This window comes from Microplitis mediator, chromosome 1 (assembly GCF_029852145.1).
Source record: "Microplitis mediator isolate UGA2020A chromosome 1, iyMicMedi2.1, whole genome shotgun sequence".
Taxonomy (NCBI): Eukaryota; Metazoa; Arthropoda; class Insecta; order Hymenoptera; family Braconidae; genus Microplitis; species Microplitis mediator.
Genome location: NC_079969.1, coordinates 7,565,828 through 7,582,045, shown reverse-complemented (window position 1 = coordinate 7,582,045; position 16,218 = coordinate 7,565,828). Strand labels below are relative to the sequence as shown.

At 27.8% G+C, this 16,218-nt stretch overlaps 7 protein-coding genes and 1 pseudogene across 9 annotated transcripts in view; 1 reads left to right on the top strand and 7 right to left on the bottom strand.

Moving 5' to 3' along the window:
• LOC130673129 (protein tincar) overlaps positions 1-16,218 on the top strand; it is a 49,440-nt gene that overhangs the window by 24,264 nt on the left and 8,958 nt on the right. The window lies entirely within an intron of this gene.
• Positions 837-2,010, bottom strand: LOC130675451 (uncharacterized). Its single transcript, XM_057481194.1, has one exon. The coding sequence runs from the start codon at positions 1,999-2,001 to the stop codon at positions 850-852; it is 1,152 nt and encodes a 383-aa protein (XP_057337177.1). The 5' UTR covers positions 2,002-2,010; the 3' UTR covers positions 837-849.
• On the bottom strand, positions 2,755-6,246 carry LOC130676066 (uncharacterized protein PF07_0021-like). Its single transcript, XM_057482085.1, has 3 exons — positions 5,763-6,246; positions 4,397-4,423; positions 2,755-3,459 (listed from the first exon to the last, which is right to left on the bottom strand). Exons 1-3 carry the CDS (start codon positions 6,243-6,245, stop codon positions 2,809-2,811), a joined length of 1,161 nt encoding a protein of 386 aa, XP_057338068.1. The 5' UTR covers position 6,246; the 3' UTR covers positions 2,755-2,808.
• Positions 7,034-8,316, bottom strand: LOC130675611 (uncharacterized). Its single transcript, XM_057481430.1, has one exon. It carries the CDS (start codon positions 8,305-8,307, stop codon positions 7,156-7,158), a length of 1,152 nt encoding a protein of 383 aa, XP_057337413.1. The 5' UTR covers positions 8,308-8,316; the 3' UTR covers positions 7,034-7,155.
• Positions 9,055-10,323, bottom strand: LOC130674840 (uncharacterized). Its single transcript, XM_057480301.1, has one exon. The coding sequence runs from the start codon at positions 10,290-10,292 to the stop codon at positions 9,093-9,095; it is 1,200 nt and encodes a 399-aa protein (XP_057336284.1). The 5' UTR covers positions 10,293-10,323; the 3' UTR covers positions 9,055-9,092.
• On the bottom strand, positions 11,159-12,361 carry LOC130675079 (uncharacterized; annotated as a pseudogene).
• Positions 12,761-13,988, bottom strand: LOC130675155 (uncharacterized). Its single transcript, XM_057480714.1, has one exon. The coding sequence runs from the start codon at positions 13,978-13,980 to the stop codon at positions 12,823-12,825; it is 1,158 nt and encodes a 385-aa protein (XP_057336697.1). The 5' UTR covers positions 13,981-13,988; the 3' UTR covers positions 12,761-12,822.
• LOC130675382 (uncharacterized) lies at positions 14,809-16,050 on the bottom strand. Its single transcript, XM_057481070.1, has one exon. The coding sequence runs from the start codon at positions 16,039-16,041 to the stop codon at positions 14,887-14,889; it is 1,155 nt and encodes a 384-aa protein (XP_057337053.1). The 5' UTR covers positions 16,042-16,050; the 3' UTR covers positions 14,809-14,886.

Below are 16,218 nucleotides of genomic sequence, written 5' to 3'. Positions count from 1 at the left end.
TTTAAGTTCAATATTCTGCCGTTAGGTGGCGCGAATAAATATGCGTTGGCCGCGCGAGTCTTGGGCTCAGGCTGCCAGCATCTGAGTGTAAAATCCGAATTCTTACCGAATATTCGAGTACAAAAAGTACTAAAAAAAAACATGGGCCGCGCACTGGAAGTTTTCGAAATATGATATAAAATCATGACAAAAAAAAAATTTTTATAAATTTATGGAAAGTTTATAGACCGTAAAAATTATTCATACAAATTTGAAAATATATCCCGGGAAAAAATAATTCAGATATACGTTGATCTGTAGTAAGTCTACCAAAATCTGATTGTTTTGAAAATTAGATTGATGTTACACTCTCTTAGAAGATCTACGGAGATCAAAACAGATCTCGTAATTGCCAGGATTCTATTTTCCAAGAGACCTACGAAAATTTTAGAAAATATAAGAAAATCATCAGAGATCTCAGGTGATTTCTTTAGCCCTAACAAAAAGATTAATATCTATAACTCGTAAATCTGCGTAGATCTGCGGAAATCTCAATAAATCTTTATTGATAGTATTGTAAAATCTTCGAAGATCTACGGAGATCTATAGAGATCATGTCATAAATCTGAAATCATTGACCATCTGCCAAAAACTAAATTATTTTTTCCCACAGGTAGAGAAAAATTTGTTTGAATAAATTTAAATTTTAGAATTTTCGAAAAATTTTTAGATTGATGTATTTTTCAAGCGTAAATAATTACAAAATCAAAAATTTATTATTATTTTACGAGAAAAAAATGTAATTCTTTAATAAACAATTAATAATTACAAGTTATCTTAATTAATTTTTTATAGATTATCAAAATCATTTTAAAACAATTCCAAATCGTCAGAATTAAGTAACGGTAATTCATGATTATCATCTATTATAAATTTTTTGACCAACTCATCATCAATATCATCAGTTAATTTTATTTTATAAAACCGATCTCTTACCTCAGATTTATAAAACTTATTAGTTAATATCCAATTAACCATATTAATTCCGCTACTATCTACACATATATTTTTATTACTATCCTCATGTGTATGATACCCACAATTCGACCAAATATCATATGTATCGATATAATAGTAATCTTCCAAACAAATAACGACAAATTGTTCAATATTTGCAACAATTTTTCTCAATAGATTGAAATAATCCAAATTTTTAACATAAATTATTTTGACATCATTATTCAATATAATTTCACTAATTTTTTTATGTGTATGTAATAATTCACGGTTACCATCTTCATACTTAATTCCAAAATTATCATAATAAATATCATTGAATTTATTTTTGACATATTCATTCATAAAACTACTTAAATTGTATGCTGGTTTGGTAACATATAGTTTATGATAAACGATATAACCATCATCATTTAATCCATGAATACTCAGTTCTTTAATTTTAAATTTATTTCTATGATCATAATAACCACTGAAATTAATTACCAATTGCATATTTGTACGTAATTGTATTTTATCGACTTTACGTTGTCGTAACCAATAAGTCATAAATCTAGCATTATCATGCGCGCAATAATTATTTGATTGATTACTGTGATACGGACAATTTGTTTCGGTCAATTCATAGCTATCATTAAAACCTAAATCACTCATTAATTTTACTTCTTTACAACCGTACCTATTGTCATTGATAAAACTTATCAATTTACTTAATTGTTGTCTATTTCGTACGTAAATATTATTACTTCGATGAATTATCACTTTTAATTTTTGGCGTAATCGATTTAATGTATATGAACTATGAGTGTTGTTAATACCGAATTTATCAATAAATTTTTGGTAACTTTCATTTTGTGGTCGCGATGAAATAGAAGTAATTAGATCTTTAGTGATTATTGTTCGTCCAGGTATTATTGTTAAGTGTTGTATTCGAAACAAACAAAATTCTTTTATTATAAATTTATTTTTATAATAGTAGCCACTAAAATCAATAACTATTTTCATTATTATAAATTTACGTTATTCTTCTAATATAATAATGGTAAAAAAAAAAAAAGTGTTAATTTATCCATCTCAAGTTCTGTATTCTAACGTTGGGTGGCGCGAATAAATTGAAGTTTGCCGCGTGAGCCTAAGGTTAATGCTGCCAGCGTCTGACTGTATTGAACATAAATATCCCCACTTAAATAAAACAAAGGATCTAAACAACAGAATCTGACGGGTGGTCTGTATGAGTCAATAGTCAATAAGAAAAAAAATCTTCCCTGATTAAAAACTTTGATTAAATTTGATTGAAAAAGTCTAATTGAATTCAATCGGGAATTTCCGATTGACATTCAATCGGAAAAATGATCGATAAAAAATTATTATTTTCTGATTGAATCTGATGACAAAATTTCAATCAGAAAATAATAAACATTTTGTTTCAATTGAATCCGATTGAAAATCAATCGATTAATCGAAACGCTCACGAGTGCATTCCGATTGGCCGATTGAATTCGATAGAGTCCGATCATGTTTCAATCAGATTCAATCGAAGTTTTTAATTAAAGCTCACTTAAATGTATTTAAGTGTCTAGTAGTCCGTAAAAATTATTCGGAATAATGTGTAAATATAAAGTTAAATTTTTTGAATAAATTAAATGGTTTTTAAATAATCGAAAAAATTGTAGATTAGTGAATTTTCAAAACTTGGGAATAATTACCAAAATTAATTATTATTCTACAACAAGAAAAAAAATGTAATTTTTAATAAGCAATTAATAATTCCTAGTTATTATGATTAATTTTTTATAGATCATCAAAATCGTTTTATAACCATTGCAAATCATCAAAACTAATTGATGGTAATTCATTATTATCTTCTATTATAAATTGATTAACCAATTCATCATCAATATTAATATCATCGTTTAACGTAATTCCAGAAATCCGATTCCTAACCTCAGATTTATAAAACTCATTCCTTAATATCCAATTAACCATATTAACTGCGCTGTTATTGACACATATATTTTTATTATTATCTTCATGTTTATGATACCCACAATTAGCATTTATATCATATGTATCGACATAATTATAATCTTCCAAACAAATAACGTCGAATTGTTTAATGTTTGCAACAATTTTACTCAATAGATTGTAATAATAATAATTTTTAACATAAATTATTTTAATATCACAATTCATTAATATTTTACTAATTTTAAAATTTATACGAAATAAATCATAGTTACCATCTTCATACTTAATTCCGAAATTATCATAATAACTATCATTGTATTTATTTTTAACAGTTTCATTTATAAAACTATTAATTGAATCATTCGCTGGTTTAGTAACATATAGTTTATGATAAATTATACTACCGTCATTACTCAACCCAACAATACTTAATTCTTTGATTGTAAATTTATTTTCATAGCCATCGTAACCACTGAAATTAATTACTAGTTGCATTGTAACGATCGTTACAAATGGATCGCGATTTAACCGTACTTTAATTTTTTTTAATTCTTCTAATTTTTTTTTTTTTTTTTTTTTTTTTTATTAAAATAAGAATTTGACTGCGTAGTTCAAAGCACACCCAATAATATGTATACAAATGCGTGTACGTATATGTGAGGGTATATTCATGTGTATATTCTTTCACACCTATATATTCATCTAGCTCTTTTTGGGTTTGTTCTGAATTCCCACAGAAAAGTATGTACGTATGAACGGTCAAAACACGAGAGAAAGAGAGACGAGAATAGGAACAACCACTAGAAAAGTAGTATGTCTCTTTCCTCTATGCACAGCTGCAACGCTACGGCCGGTCCCTTGCAATGAGATCACCGACTCAATGTTTTCCAGATGTCCGCCGCGAGTCCCTCAGATCATTGTAAATGTCATCGTAAATGTCATATAAATTCATCAAGATATTTCCTTGATCTAGTTCGACTCAAATTTCTACGACTATGACCAGCAAGTCCCACGGTATCCCGCGGAACCTTTCGGTACCTTTTTCTATCACCAAAAATTTTTCCTCTCTATTTTTGTTTTTAAAATAATTATATTTTTCTAGAGTACATAATATATTGATCGTAAAAGTCATCATATATTTGACATGGAGACCAAGTCTCACGGTACCCCGCGAAACCTCTCTTTCCCCTTTTCACTATATGGAAATTTTTCCCTCTTGATTTTTGTTTTTTAAAAATTATTTTCTTTGAGGACATCTAAAATATTGGTAATAAATGTCATCATATATTTGTCAAAGAGACATTGTTTTAAGGTGTCCCACGGTCCACCATGGAGTTATTTTTCTATCTGCATCCGGTCGCTATCAAATTCCGTGACCCCTTGAACCTCATATTTTACTCTCAGCTGTCAAAAATCAAAACTTCTCTATTTTATTTTTCTTTCCCTTTTTTTTAACCCACTTTTGTCTTAGAGATGTGACATCATTCAGCCCCACTTTTCTATTAAACCCTTGCTATATAAACCCATGAAAAATAATCAAAGTCAGTCATTACTTCTACTACCGAAACCCTTGTCGGATCTATCCGCGAGCAAGATTCCAAAATTCGTTCTCGTGACGGTCCACAGCCTAGGCAACCGGACTCCTAGATCGATAACCGGAATTCAATTTTCTTTACTTTTGTAATTTAAACCTTTGTCGGATCCATCTGCGAGTAAGACTCACTGAATCGACTTCAAAAATTCGCTCTCGTGACGGTCCACAGCCTAGGCAACCGGACTCCTAGATCGATAAACGCAACTCGATTCTTTTACTAAAAATTATAAATTACGCGACTTAAATTTTATTTTTAAAACCTTTCCTCGTGACGGTCCTTCGCCTAGGCATCTGGACTCCTAGGTTGGATACCTAAAATAAAATCATTTGAGTTCGCATTAAAATTAATTAAACCCCTTCACGTGACGTCCGAATCGGAGTTCTTGTTCGGGAATAGTTAATTCAGCTAATAAAAACCTAAAAATCATAGCAAATTCACTCGAAGGCAAAGCCGGCCTTTCGGTTCAGCGTGCAGTGCGTTCGTTTGAATAGATTCAACCTGTGAATCTCAATAAAACTGTCATAAACATTGTAAATTCCTGTGTGCACAAATTCAAATTGGTGAATTTGGAGTGAGTGTGTGTGCAGGTATATCAACCCTTCTGGGTAAGTCTAAAATTATAATATTTTTATGTAAAATTTAACTTATCAATATACTACACATGTTTTTTTTATATACATTCGTCTTTTCATTTACTATCCTTTTTCTCCGGCATTCAAGTGCTTGTAATTTGAGTCATAGTAAATTTAAGTAAGACAGAGAAAGAACACGGTCTTCTCGAGGGCCCATATTCACCGACCCAATATCCCTCTCGCTCAAAAATCCCGGACCTACCCTAACGCCACGCAGGTCATTGAACGGGACAGTCTATAGTACATCCGCTCGGTACGAATAGACAAATAAGTTATAAACCATACGAAATTATAACATTCTTATATCAGCCACGTGAGCCGAATTCCTTGGTTGGATGACAGAATAAAAATAATTTCATATTATAACTTATAATTTAATGATCGGTGCCCAATCACTCATATGTTCTCACACTAGCCACGTGACGGTTCAATCGAACTCCTTGGTTGAGTTATAGAACGAGATAATTCGGTATTCCGATATTAAATAATAAATTAAAATAACCCTTTCGCCCGTCGCCTTCACTCACTCCGATCGTGACAGCATATTTTTTAATAATTTCAATTTATCTACTTTACGTTGTCGTAACCAATAAGTCATTAATCTAGCATTATCACCCGCGCAGTAATTATTCGATTTATTAATATGATGAGGACAATTTGTTCCAGTTAATTCATGGCTATCATCAAAACCTAAATCACTTAATAGTTTTATTTTGTCACAATAATATCTACTGTCGTTGATAAAACTCATTAATTTACTTAATTGCTGACCATTTCGTACGTAAATAAGATCATTTTGAGCAATTATGACTTTTATTTTTTGACGTAATCGATTCAATGGGTATAAATGATTAGTGTTTTCAATACCAAATTTTTCCATATAATTTTTGTAACTATTACTGAACGGTTGCGACGGAACAGAAAATCTCGGATCTTTAGCAATTATTATTGGTTCAGTTATTACTCTTAAATTTTCTAATCGGCCCAAACAAAATTCTTTTATTGTAAATTGTTTTTGAAAATAGTAACCACTAAAGTCAATAACTACTCTCATTATTATAAATTTATTTAGTTCTTCTAATATAACGATAGCAGAATAGAAAAAAAAATATTCACTCATCTATCTTAGGGTCATTATTTTGCCATCAGATGGCGCGAGTAAATATGCGTTGACCGCGCGAGTCTTAGGCTCATGTTGCCAGCATCTGAGTGTAAAATACGAATTCTTACTGAATATTTGAGTGCAAAAAGTGCTAAAAATAAACATGGGCCGTGCACTGGAAGTTTTCAAAATATAATATAAAATCATGACAAAAAAAAAATTTTTTATAAATTTATGAAAAGTTTAAGGACCGTAAAAATTATTCGTACAAATTTGAAAATATATCCCGGGAAAAAATAATTCAGATATACGTTGATCTTCAGTAAGTCTACCGAAATCTGATTGTTCTGAAAATTAGATTCATGTTATACTCTCTTAGAAGTTCAATACAGATCTCGTAATTGCCAGGATTCTTTTTTTCAAGAGACCTACGAAAATTTTAGAAAATTTAAGGAAATCATCAGAGATCTCAGGTGATTTTTTTAGCCCTAATAAAAAGATTGATATCTATAACTCGTAAACCTGCGTAGATCTGCGGAAATCTCAATAAATCTTTATTGATAGTATTGTAAAATCTTCGAAGATCTACGGAGATCTATAGAAATCATGTAATAAATCTGAAATCATTGACCATCTGCCAAAAACTAAATTATTTTTTCCCATAGGTAGAGAAAAATTTGTTTAAATAAATTTAAGTTTTAGAATTTTCGAAAAATTTTTAGATTAATGTATTTTCCAAGCGTAAATAATTACAAAAACCAAAATTTATTATTATTTCACGAGAAAAAAATGTAATTCTTTAATAAACAATTAATAATTCCAAGTTATCATAATTAATTTTTTATAGATCATCAAAATCATTTTATAATAATTCCAAATCATCAGAATTAAGTAACGGTAATTCATTATAACCACCTATTATAAATTTTTTAACCAATTCATCATCAATATCATCAGTTAATTCTATTTTATGAAACCGATCTCTAACCTCATATTTATAAAACTCGTTGGTTAGTATCCAATTAACCATATTAATTCCGCTACTATCTACACATATATTTTTATTACTTTTTTCATGTGTATGATACTGACAAACGAAATTAATATCATTATTTTCAACATAATTACATTCTTCCAAACAAATAACATTGAATCGTCTAATATTTGTAACAAGTTTTCTCAATAGATTGAAATAATCAAAATTTTTAACATAAATTATTTTAACATCATTATTCAATATAATTTCACTAATTTTCTTATGTGTACGTAATAATTCACGGTTACCATCTTCATATTTAATACCAATATTATCATAATAAATATCATTGTATTTATTTTTGACAATTTCGTTCATAAAACTAGTTAAATTGTATGCAGGTGTAGTAACATATAGTTTATGATAAACGATATTACCATCATCATTCAATCCATGAATACTCAGTTCTTTAATTTTATATTTATTTCTATGATCATAATAACCACTGAAATTGATAACTAATCGCATATTTCTACATAATTGTATTTTATTTAACTTACGATCTATTAACCAATCAGCCATTAATCTTGCATTATCACCCGCGCAATAATTATTCGATTGATTACTGTGATACGGACAATTTGTTTCGGTCAATTCATAGCTATCATTAAAACCTAAATCACTCATTAATTTTACTTCTTTACAACCGTACCTTTCATCATTAATAAACCTTATCAATTTACTTAATTGTTGTCTATTTCGTACGTAAATATTATTATTTCTATCTATTGCTAATTTTATTTTTTCGCGTAATTTTTTTAATTCATATGAACTAAGAGTGTTGTTAATACCGAATTTATCAATAAATTTTTGGTAACTTTCATTTTGTGGTCGCGATGGAATAGAAGTAATTAGATCTTTAGTGATTATTGTTTGTTCAGGTATTATTGTTAAGTGATGTATTCGAAACGAACAAAATTCTTTTATTATAAATTTATTTTTATAATAGTAGCCACTAAAATCAATAACTATTTTCATTATTATAAATTTACGTTATTCTTCTAATATAATGAGAGTAAAAAAAAAAAAAAATTTTTAATTTATCCATCTTAAGTTCTGTATTCTAACGTTTGGTGGCGCGAATAAATTGAAGTTAGCCGCGTGAGCCTTAGGTTAATGCTGCCAGCGTCTGACTGTATTGAACATAAATATCCCCACTTAAGTAAAACAAAGAATCTAAACAACAGAATCTGGCACGTGATTTTTATGGGTCAATAGTCAATAAGAAAAAAAATCTTTCCTGATTAAAAACTCTGATTGAATCTGATTGAAAAATCCTAATTAAATTCAATCGGAAAAATGATCGATAAAAAATTATTATTTTCTGATTGAATCTGATGACAAAATTTCAATCAGAAAATAATAAACATTTTATTTCAATTGAATCCGATTGAAAATCAATCGGTAATTCGAAACGCTCACGAGTACATTCCAATTGGCCGATTGAATTCGATAGAGGTCCGATTAAGTTTGAATCAGATTCAATCGAAGTTTTTAATTAAAGCTTACTTGAATGTATTCAAGTGTCAAGTAGTCCGTAAGAATTATTCGGAAGAATGTGTAAATGTGAAGGTAAATTTTTTGAATAAATCAAATGGTTTTAAAATTATCGAAAAAGTTGTAGATTAATAAATTTTCAGAACTTGTGAATAATTACAAAAATTTATTATCATTTTACAAAAAGAAAAAAAACGTAATTTTTAAAAAGCAATTAATAATTCCTAGTTATTATGATTAATTTTTTATAGATCATTAAAATCGTTTTATAACCATTCTAAATCATCAGAATTGATTGATGGCAATTCATTACTATCATTTATTGTAAATTGATTAACCAATTCATCATCGATATCATCATTCCCATAAATATTAATATCATCGTTTAAAGTAATTCCAGAAAACCGATTCCTAACCTCAGATTTATAAAACTCGTTAGTTAGTATCCAATAAACCATAGTAACCGCCCTGCTATCGACACATATATTTTTGTTATTATCCTCATGTTTATGATACTCACAATTGGGATATGTATCATATGTATCAATATAATTGTAATCTTCCAAACAAATAACGTCAAATCGTTTAATATTTTCAGCATCATATTTTTTAATATTTTCAATAATTTTACTCAAAAGATTGTAATAATAATCATTTTTAACATAAATTATTTTAATATCGTATTTCATTAATAATTTACTGATTTTTTTATATATACGAAATAAATCATAGTTACCATCTTCATACTTAATTCCGAAATTATCATAATAAATATCGTTGTAATTATTTTTATCGACTTCATTCATAAAACTATCAGTTAAATCATTTGCTGGTTTAGTCACATATAATTTATGATAAATAACATAACCGTCATTACTTAATCCATAAATACTCAGTTCTTTTATTATAAATTCATTATTTAAATCATAGTATCCGCTGAAATTAATAACCAATTGCATATTTTTAAGTAATTGTATTTTATTTAATTTTCCAACTAACCAATCAGCCATGAATTTTGCATTATCACCCGCGCAATAATTATTTGATTTATTAACATGATGAGGACAATTTGTTTGAGTTAATTCATAGTTATCTTTGAAACCTAAATCACTCAATGGTTTTATTTTGTTACGATAATATCTACTGTTGTTGAGAAAACTCATTAATTCACTCACTTGCTGACCATTTCGTACGTAAATAAGATCATTGTGAGCAAGTATGACCCTCAATTTTTGACGTAATCGATTTAATGGATATAAATTACGGGTGTTTTTAATACCGTATTTATCTATAAAATTTTTGTAACTATTAGTGTACGGTTGCGACGGAACAGAAAATTGCGGATCTTTAGCGATTATTACTGGCTCAGTTATCACTCTAAAATTAACTAATCGGCACAAACAAAATTCTTTTATTGTAAATTTATTTTTAAAGTAGTAACCGCTAAAATCAATGACTATTTTCATTATTATGAATTTATATTTCTTCTAATATATATATAGTAAAATACAGAAAAAATTCTTTACTCATCTATTTTAGGTTCAATATTCGGCCGTTGGTAGCACGTCTGTTCACCCGCGGACAAATTACTCGCGACATTTCACCTGACGACAATACACCCCCAGAAAATATACCCTCAGACCAAATCACCCGTGACAATTTACCCGCGACAATACACCCGCAAATAAAATCAATCGTAAATTCCCACTGTTTTTGAATCGACATTTCATGCCACCTATCGGTCAATATTATTCTTAATTATCGTGGATACATCCCGTATGTCATTGTGAAACACCTTAATTTTCAATATATTTCGTGCTATCAGACTAATTATAAATTTAGTACCATATTATAAAGCAAAACATGTGATCAAAAACCATAATTAAAGTTATGTATCATACGTAAATTTAATTGTTGAAAAGATGTCGTGGGTGAACTGGTCCTCGGGTTTAATGTCGCGGGTGAAATGGTCCTCGGGTGAAACGTCGCGGGTAAAATGTCGCGGGTGATTTGTTACGTAACCTCGGCCGTTAGGTGGCGCGAATAAAAATGCGTTGGCCGCGCGAGTCTTAGGCTCATGCTGCCAGCATCTGAGTGTAAAATACGATTCCTTACTGAATATTCGAGTGGAAGTTTCCAAAATATGATATAACATTATGACGAAAAAAAAAAAATTTAATATATTTATGGAAAGTTTATAGACTGTCAAAATTGTTCATACAAATTTGAAAATATTTCCCGTGAAAAAATAATTTAGACATACGTTAATTAATTATAATTTTACAAAAAGAAAAAAGATGTAATTTTTTAATGAGCAATTAATAATTCCCAGTCATTATGCTTAATTTTTTATAGATCATGAAATGGTTTTATAACCATTCCAAATCATCAGAACTAATTGATGGTAATTCATTCTTACTATCTATTATAAATTGATTAACCAATTCATCATCAATATTAATATCATCGTTAAACGAAGTTCCAGAAAACCGATTCCTAACCTCAGATTTATAAAACTCGTTGGTTAGTATCCAATTAACCATATTAACTGCGCTGTTATCGACACATATATTTTTGTTATTATCATCATGTGTATGATACCTACATTTGGTATTTGTACCATATGTATCGATATAATTGTAATCTTCTAAACAAATAACGTTGTATCTGCTAATGTTTAGGAGAATTTTACTCAATAGATTGTAATAATAATAGTTTTTAACATAAATTATTTTAATATCATAATTAAATAATATTTTACCAATTTTTCTACATATTTATACGAGATAAATCATAGTTACCATCTTCATACTTTATTCCAAAATTATCATAATAAATTTCATCGAATTTCTTTTTAACAATTTCATTTATAAAACTAGTGAAATTTCGTCCTGGTTTAGTGACATATAGCTTATGATAAATTTTCTTCCCATCATTACTTATTCCATTAATGCTTAATTCTTTAATTCTTAATATATTTCTATGGTCATAATAACCACTGAAATTAATTACCAATTGCATATTTTTACGTAATTGTATTTTATTTACTGTACGTTCTATTAACCAATCAGCCATTAATCTCGCATTATAATATAATCGCGCAGTAATTATTTGATTTATCAATATGATGAGGACAATTTGTTTCAGTCAATTCATAATTATCATCGAAACCTAAATCATTCATTAATTTTACTTCATTACAATCGTAACTTATGTTATTGATGAAACTTATCAATTTATTTAATTGTTGTCTATTTCGTACGTAAATAATATTACTTCCATCAATTATTGATCTTAATTTTTGACGTAATCGATTTAATAGATATAAATTATGGGTGTTTTTAATACCGTATTTATCTATAAAATTTTTGTAACTATTATTGTACGGTTGCAACGGAACAGAAAATAATGGATCTTTAGTAATTATTATTGGTTCAGTTATTACTCTTAAATTATCTAATCGGCACAAACTAAATTCTTTTATTACAAATTGATTTTCAAAGTAGTAACCGCTAAAATCAATAACTATTTTCATTATTATGAATTTATATTTCTACTAATATATATATATAGTAAAATAGAAAAAAAATTCTTTACTCATCTATTTTAGGTTCAATATTCGGCCGTTAGGTGACGCGAATAAATATGCATTGGCTGCGCGAGTCTTAGGCTCATGCTGCCAGCATCTGAGTGTAAAATACGAATCCTTACTGAATATTTAAGTGCAAAAAGTACTAAAAATAAACATGGGCCGCGCACTGGAAATTTTAAAAATATGATATAAAATCATGACAAAAAAAAAATTTTAATGAATTTATGGAAAGTTTATAGACCGTATAAATTATTCATACAAATTTGAAAATATATCCCGGGAATAAATAATTTAGACATACGTCGATTAATTATTTTTTTACAAAAAGAAAAAAATGTAATCTTTTAATAAGCAATTGATAATTCCCAGTCATTATGGTTAATTTTTTATAGATCAAAATCATTTTATAACCATTCCAAATCATCAGAACTAATTGATGGTAATTTATTATTACCATCTATTATAAATTGATTAACCAATTCATCATCAATATTAATATCATCGTTTAACGAAGTTCCAGAAAACCGATTCCTAACCTCAGATTTATAAAACTCGTTGGTTAGTATCCAATTAACCATATTAACTGCACTGTTATCGACACATATATTTTTATTATTGTCTTCATGTTTATGATACCCACAATTGGTATTTATATCATATATGTCGACATAATTATAATCTTCCAAACAAGTAACATCATATATTTTTATATTATCAACAATTTTACTCAATAAATTGTAATAATAATAATTTTTAACATAAATTATCTTAATATCGTAATTAATTAGTATTTCACAAATTTTATGTCTCACACGTAATAATTTATAATTACCATCTTCGTACTTAATTCCAAAATTATTATAAAAATTATTATCGTAATTAGTTTTATTAATACGATTTATAAAACTAATTGGAGCATATGCTGGTTTAGTCACATATAATTTATGATAAATAATATTACCGTCATTACTTAATCCGTAAATACTCACTTCTTTTATTATAAATTCATTTTGAAAATCATAATAACCACTGAAATTAATAACCAGTTGCATATTTGTACGTAATTGTATTTTATTTACTCTACGTTTTATTAACCAATTAGCCATTAATTTCGCATTATTACCCGCGCAATAATTATTTGATTTATCAATATGATAAGGACAGTTAGTTCCAGTTAATTCATAATTATCATCAAAACCTAAATCACTTAATAGCTCTATTTTATCACAATAATATCTACCGTCGTTGATAAAACTCATTAATTTAGTCAACTGTTGTCTATTTCGTAAGTAAATAAGATCATTGTGAGTAATTATGACTTTTATTTTATAACGTAATTCAGCTAATCCATATGAATTATGAGGGGTTTGAATACCAAATTTTTCCATAAAATTTTTGTAACTATTATTGTACGGTTGCAATGAAACAGAAAATTGCGGATCTTTAGCGATTATTATTGGCTCAGCTATCGCTCTGAAATCAACTAATCGGTACAAACATAATTCTTTTATTGTAAATCTATTTTCGAAATAGTAACCGCTGAAATCAATAACTATTTTCATTATTATGAATTTATATTTCTTCTAATATATATATAGTAAAATAGAAAAAAATTCTTTACTCATCTATTCTAGGTTCAATATTCTGTCGTTAGGTGGCGCGAATAAATATGCGTTGGCCGCGCGAGTCTTAGGCTCATGCTGCCAGCATCTGAGTGTAAAATACGAATCCTTACGGAATATTCGAGTGCAACAAGTACTAAAAATAAACACGGGCCGCGCACTGGAAGTTTTCAAAATATGATATAAAATCATGACAAAAAAAAAATTTTGATAAATTTATGGAAAGTTCAGAGACCGTAAAAATTATTCATACAAATTTGAAAATATATCCCGGGAAAAAATAATTTAGATATACGTTGATCTACAGTAAGTCTACCGAAATCTGATTGTTCTGAAAATTAGATTTATGTTACACTCTCTTAGAAGATCTACGGAGATCAAAACAGATCTCGTAATTGCTAGGATTCTTTTTTTCAAGAGACCTACAAAAATTTAAGGAAATCATCAGAGATCTCTGGTGATTTCTTGAGCCCTAATAAAAAGATTAATATCTAAAACTCGTAAATCTGCGTAGATCTGCGAAAATCTCAATAAATCTTTATTGATAATATTGTAAAATCTTCGAAGATTTACGGAAATCTATAGAGATCATGTCATAAATCTGAAATCATTGACCATCTGCCAAAAACTAAACTATTTTTTCCCACAGGTAGAGAAAAATTTTGTTGAATAAATTTAAGTTTTCGAACTTTCGAAAAATTTTTAGATTAATTTATTTTCCAAGCGTAAATAATTACAAAAAACAAAAATTTATTATTATTTTGCGAGAAAAAAAGGAATTCTTCAATAAACAATTAATAATTCCAAGTCATTATAATTAATTTTTTATAGATCATCAAAATCATTTTATAACAATTCCATATCGTCAAAATTAAGTACCGGTAATTCATTATTATCATCTATTATAAATTGATTAACCAATTCATCATCAATATTATCATTTAATTTAGTTTTACACAACCGATCTCTAACCTCAGATTTATAAAACTCATTACATACTATCCAATTAACCATATTCTTGCCACTATCATCTACACATATATTTTTATTACTGTCCTCATGTGTATGATACTGACAGACGAATTTAATATCATCATTTTCCACATAATTACACTCTTCCAAACAAATAACGTCAAGTTGTTTAATGTTTTTAACAATTTTACTCAATAGATTGTAATAATCCAAATTTTTAACATAAATTATTTTAATATCATGATGATTTAAAATTTTAATAATTTTATTATTTATACGACATAAATCATAGTTACCATCTTCATACTTAATTCCGAATTTATCATAATAAATATCTTTGAATTCATTTCTAACAAGTTGATTCATAAAACTATCAGTTAAATTATATGCTGGTTTAGTAACATATAGTTTATGATAAATAAGTCTACCATCATTATTCAATCCATGAATACTCAATTCTTTAATTTTTACTATACTATCATGATCATAATAACCACTAAAATGAATAACTAATTGCATACCATTACGTAAGTTTTTTTTCTTTATTTTACGTTGTATCAAACATTCAGCCATTAAATTCGCATTATCACCCGCGCAATAATTATTTGATTTATTTATATGATGAGGACAATTTGTTTCAGTCAATTCATAATCATTATTAAAACCTAAATTACACATTAATTTTACTTCATTAAAATTGCATTTACTGTCATTGATAAAACATATCAATTTACTTAATTGTTCATTACTTCGTACGTAAATCTTACAGTTTTCAGTAATTAATCTTTTTATTTTTTTACGTAAATCAGATAAGTTCATTAAATTATTAGGATTTTTAATACCGCATTTATCCATAAAATTTTTGTAACTATCATTGTACGGTCGCCGTCCAATAGTTTTTTTTGGATCTTTAGTGATTCTTATTTCAGTAGTTTTTACTGATTCGTATTGCAATCGACACATACAGAATTCTTTTATAATAAATTGGCTTTTAAAATAGTAACCACTAAAATCGATAACTACTTTCATTATTATATATTTAGTTATTTCTTCTAATATAACGATGGTAAAAAAAAAAAAAAAAAATGTCACTGATCTAAAGTTCAATATTCTGACGTCAGATGGCGCGATTACAATAGCAGTTTGTAAAGGTAGTTGATTTAATTGCAACCCAGACAGCTTTCAAGTTGGAATGACTGCTTTACG

Excerpts from the sequence above, each read along its gene's own strand:
- LOC130675451 (XM_057481194.1), bottom strand. The coding sequence starts at position 2,001 with ATGAAAATAGTTATTGATTTTAGTGGCTACTATTATAAAAATAAATTT.
- LOC130676066 (XM_057482085.1), bottom strand. The coding sequence starts at position 6,245 with ATGAGAGTAGTTATTGACTTTAGTGGTTACTATTTTCAAAAACAATTT. Across the intron at positions 4,424-5,762 it reads ATTGGTTACGACAACGTAAA|TGGGTTAAAAAAAAGGGAAA; the intron begins GTAGATAAATTG and ends CTAAGACAAAAG. Across the intron at positions 3,460-4,396 it reads AAAAAAAGGGAAAGAAAAAT|ATGCAACTAGTAATTAATTT; the intron begins AAAATAGAGAAG and ends ACGATCGTTACA.
- LOC130675611 (XM_057481430.1), bottom strand. The coding sequence starts at position 8,307 with ATGAAAATAGTTATTGATTTTAGTGGCTACTATTATAAAAATAAATTT.
- LOC130674840 (XM_057480301.1), bottom strand. The coding sequence starts at position 10,292 with ATGAAAATAGTCATTGATTTTAGCGGTTACTACTTTAAAAATAAATTT.
- LOC130675155 (XM_057480714.1), bottom strand. The coding sequence starts at position 13,980 with ATGAAAATAGTTATTGATTTCAGCGGTTACTATTTCGAAAATAGATTT.
- LOC130675382 (XM_057481070.1), bottom strand. The coding sequence starts at position 16,041 with ATGAAAGTAGTTATCGATTTTAGTGGTTACTATTTTAAAAGCCAATTT.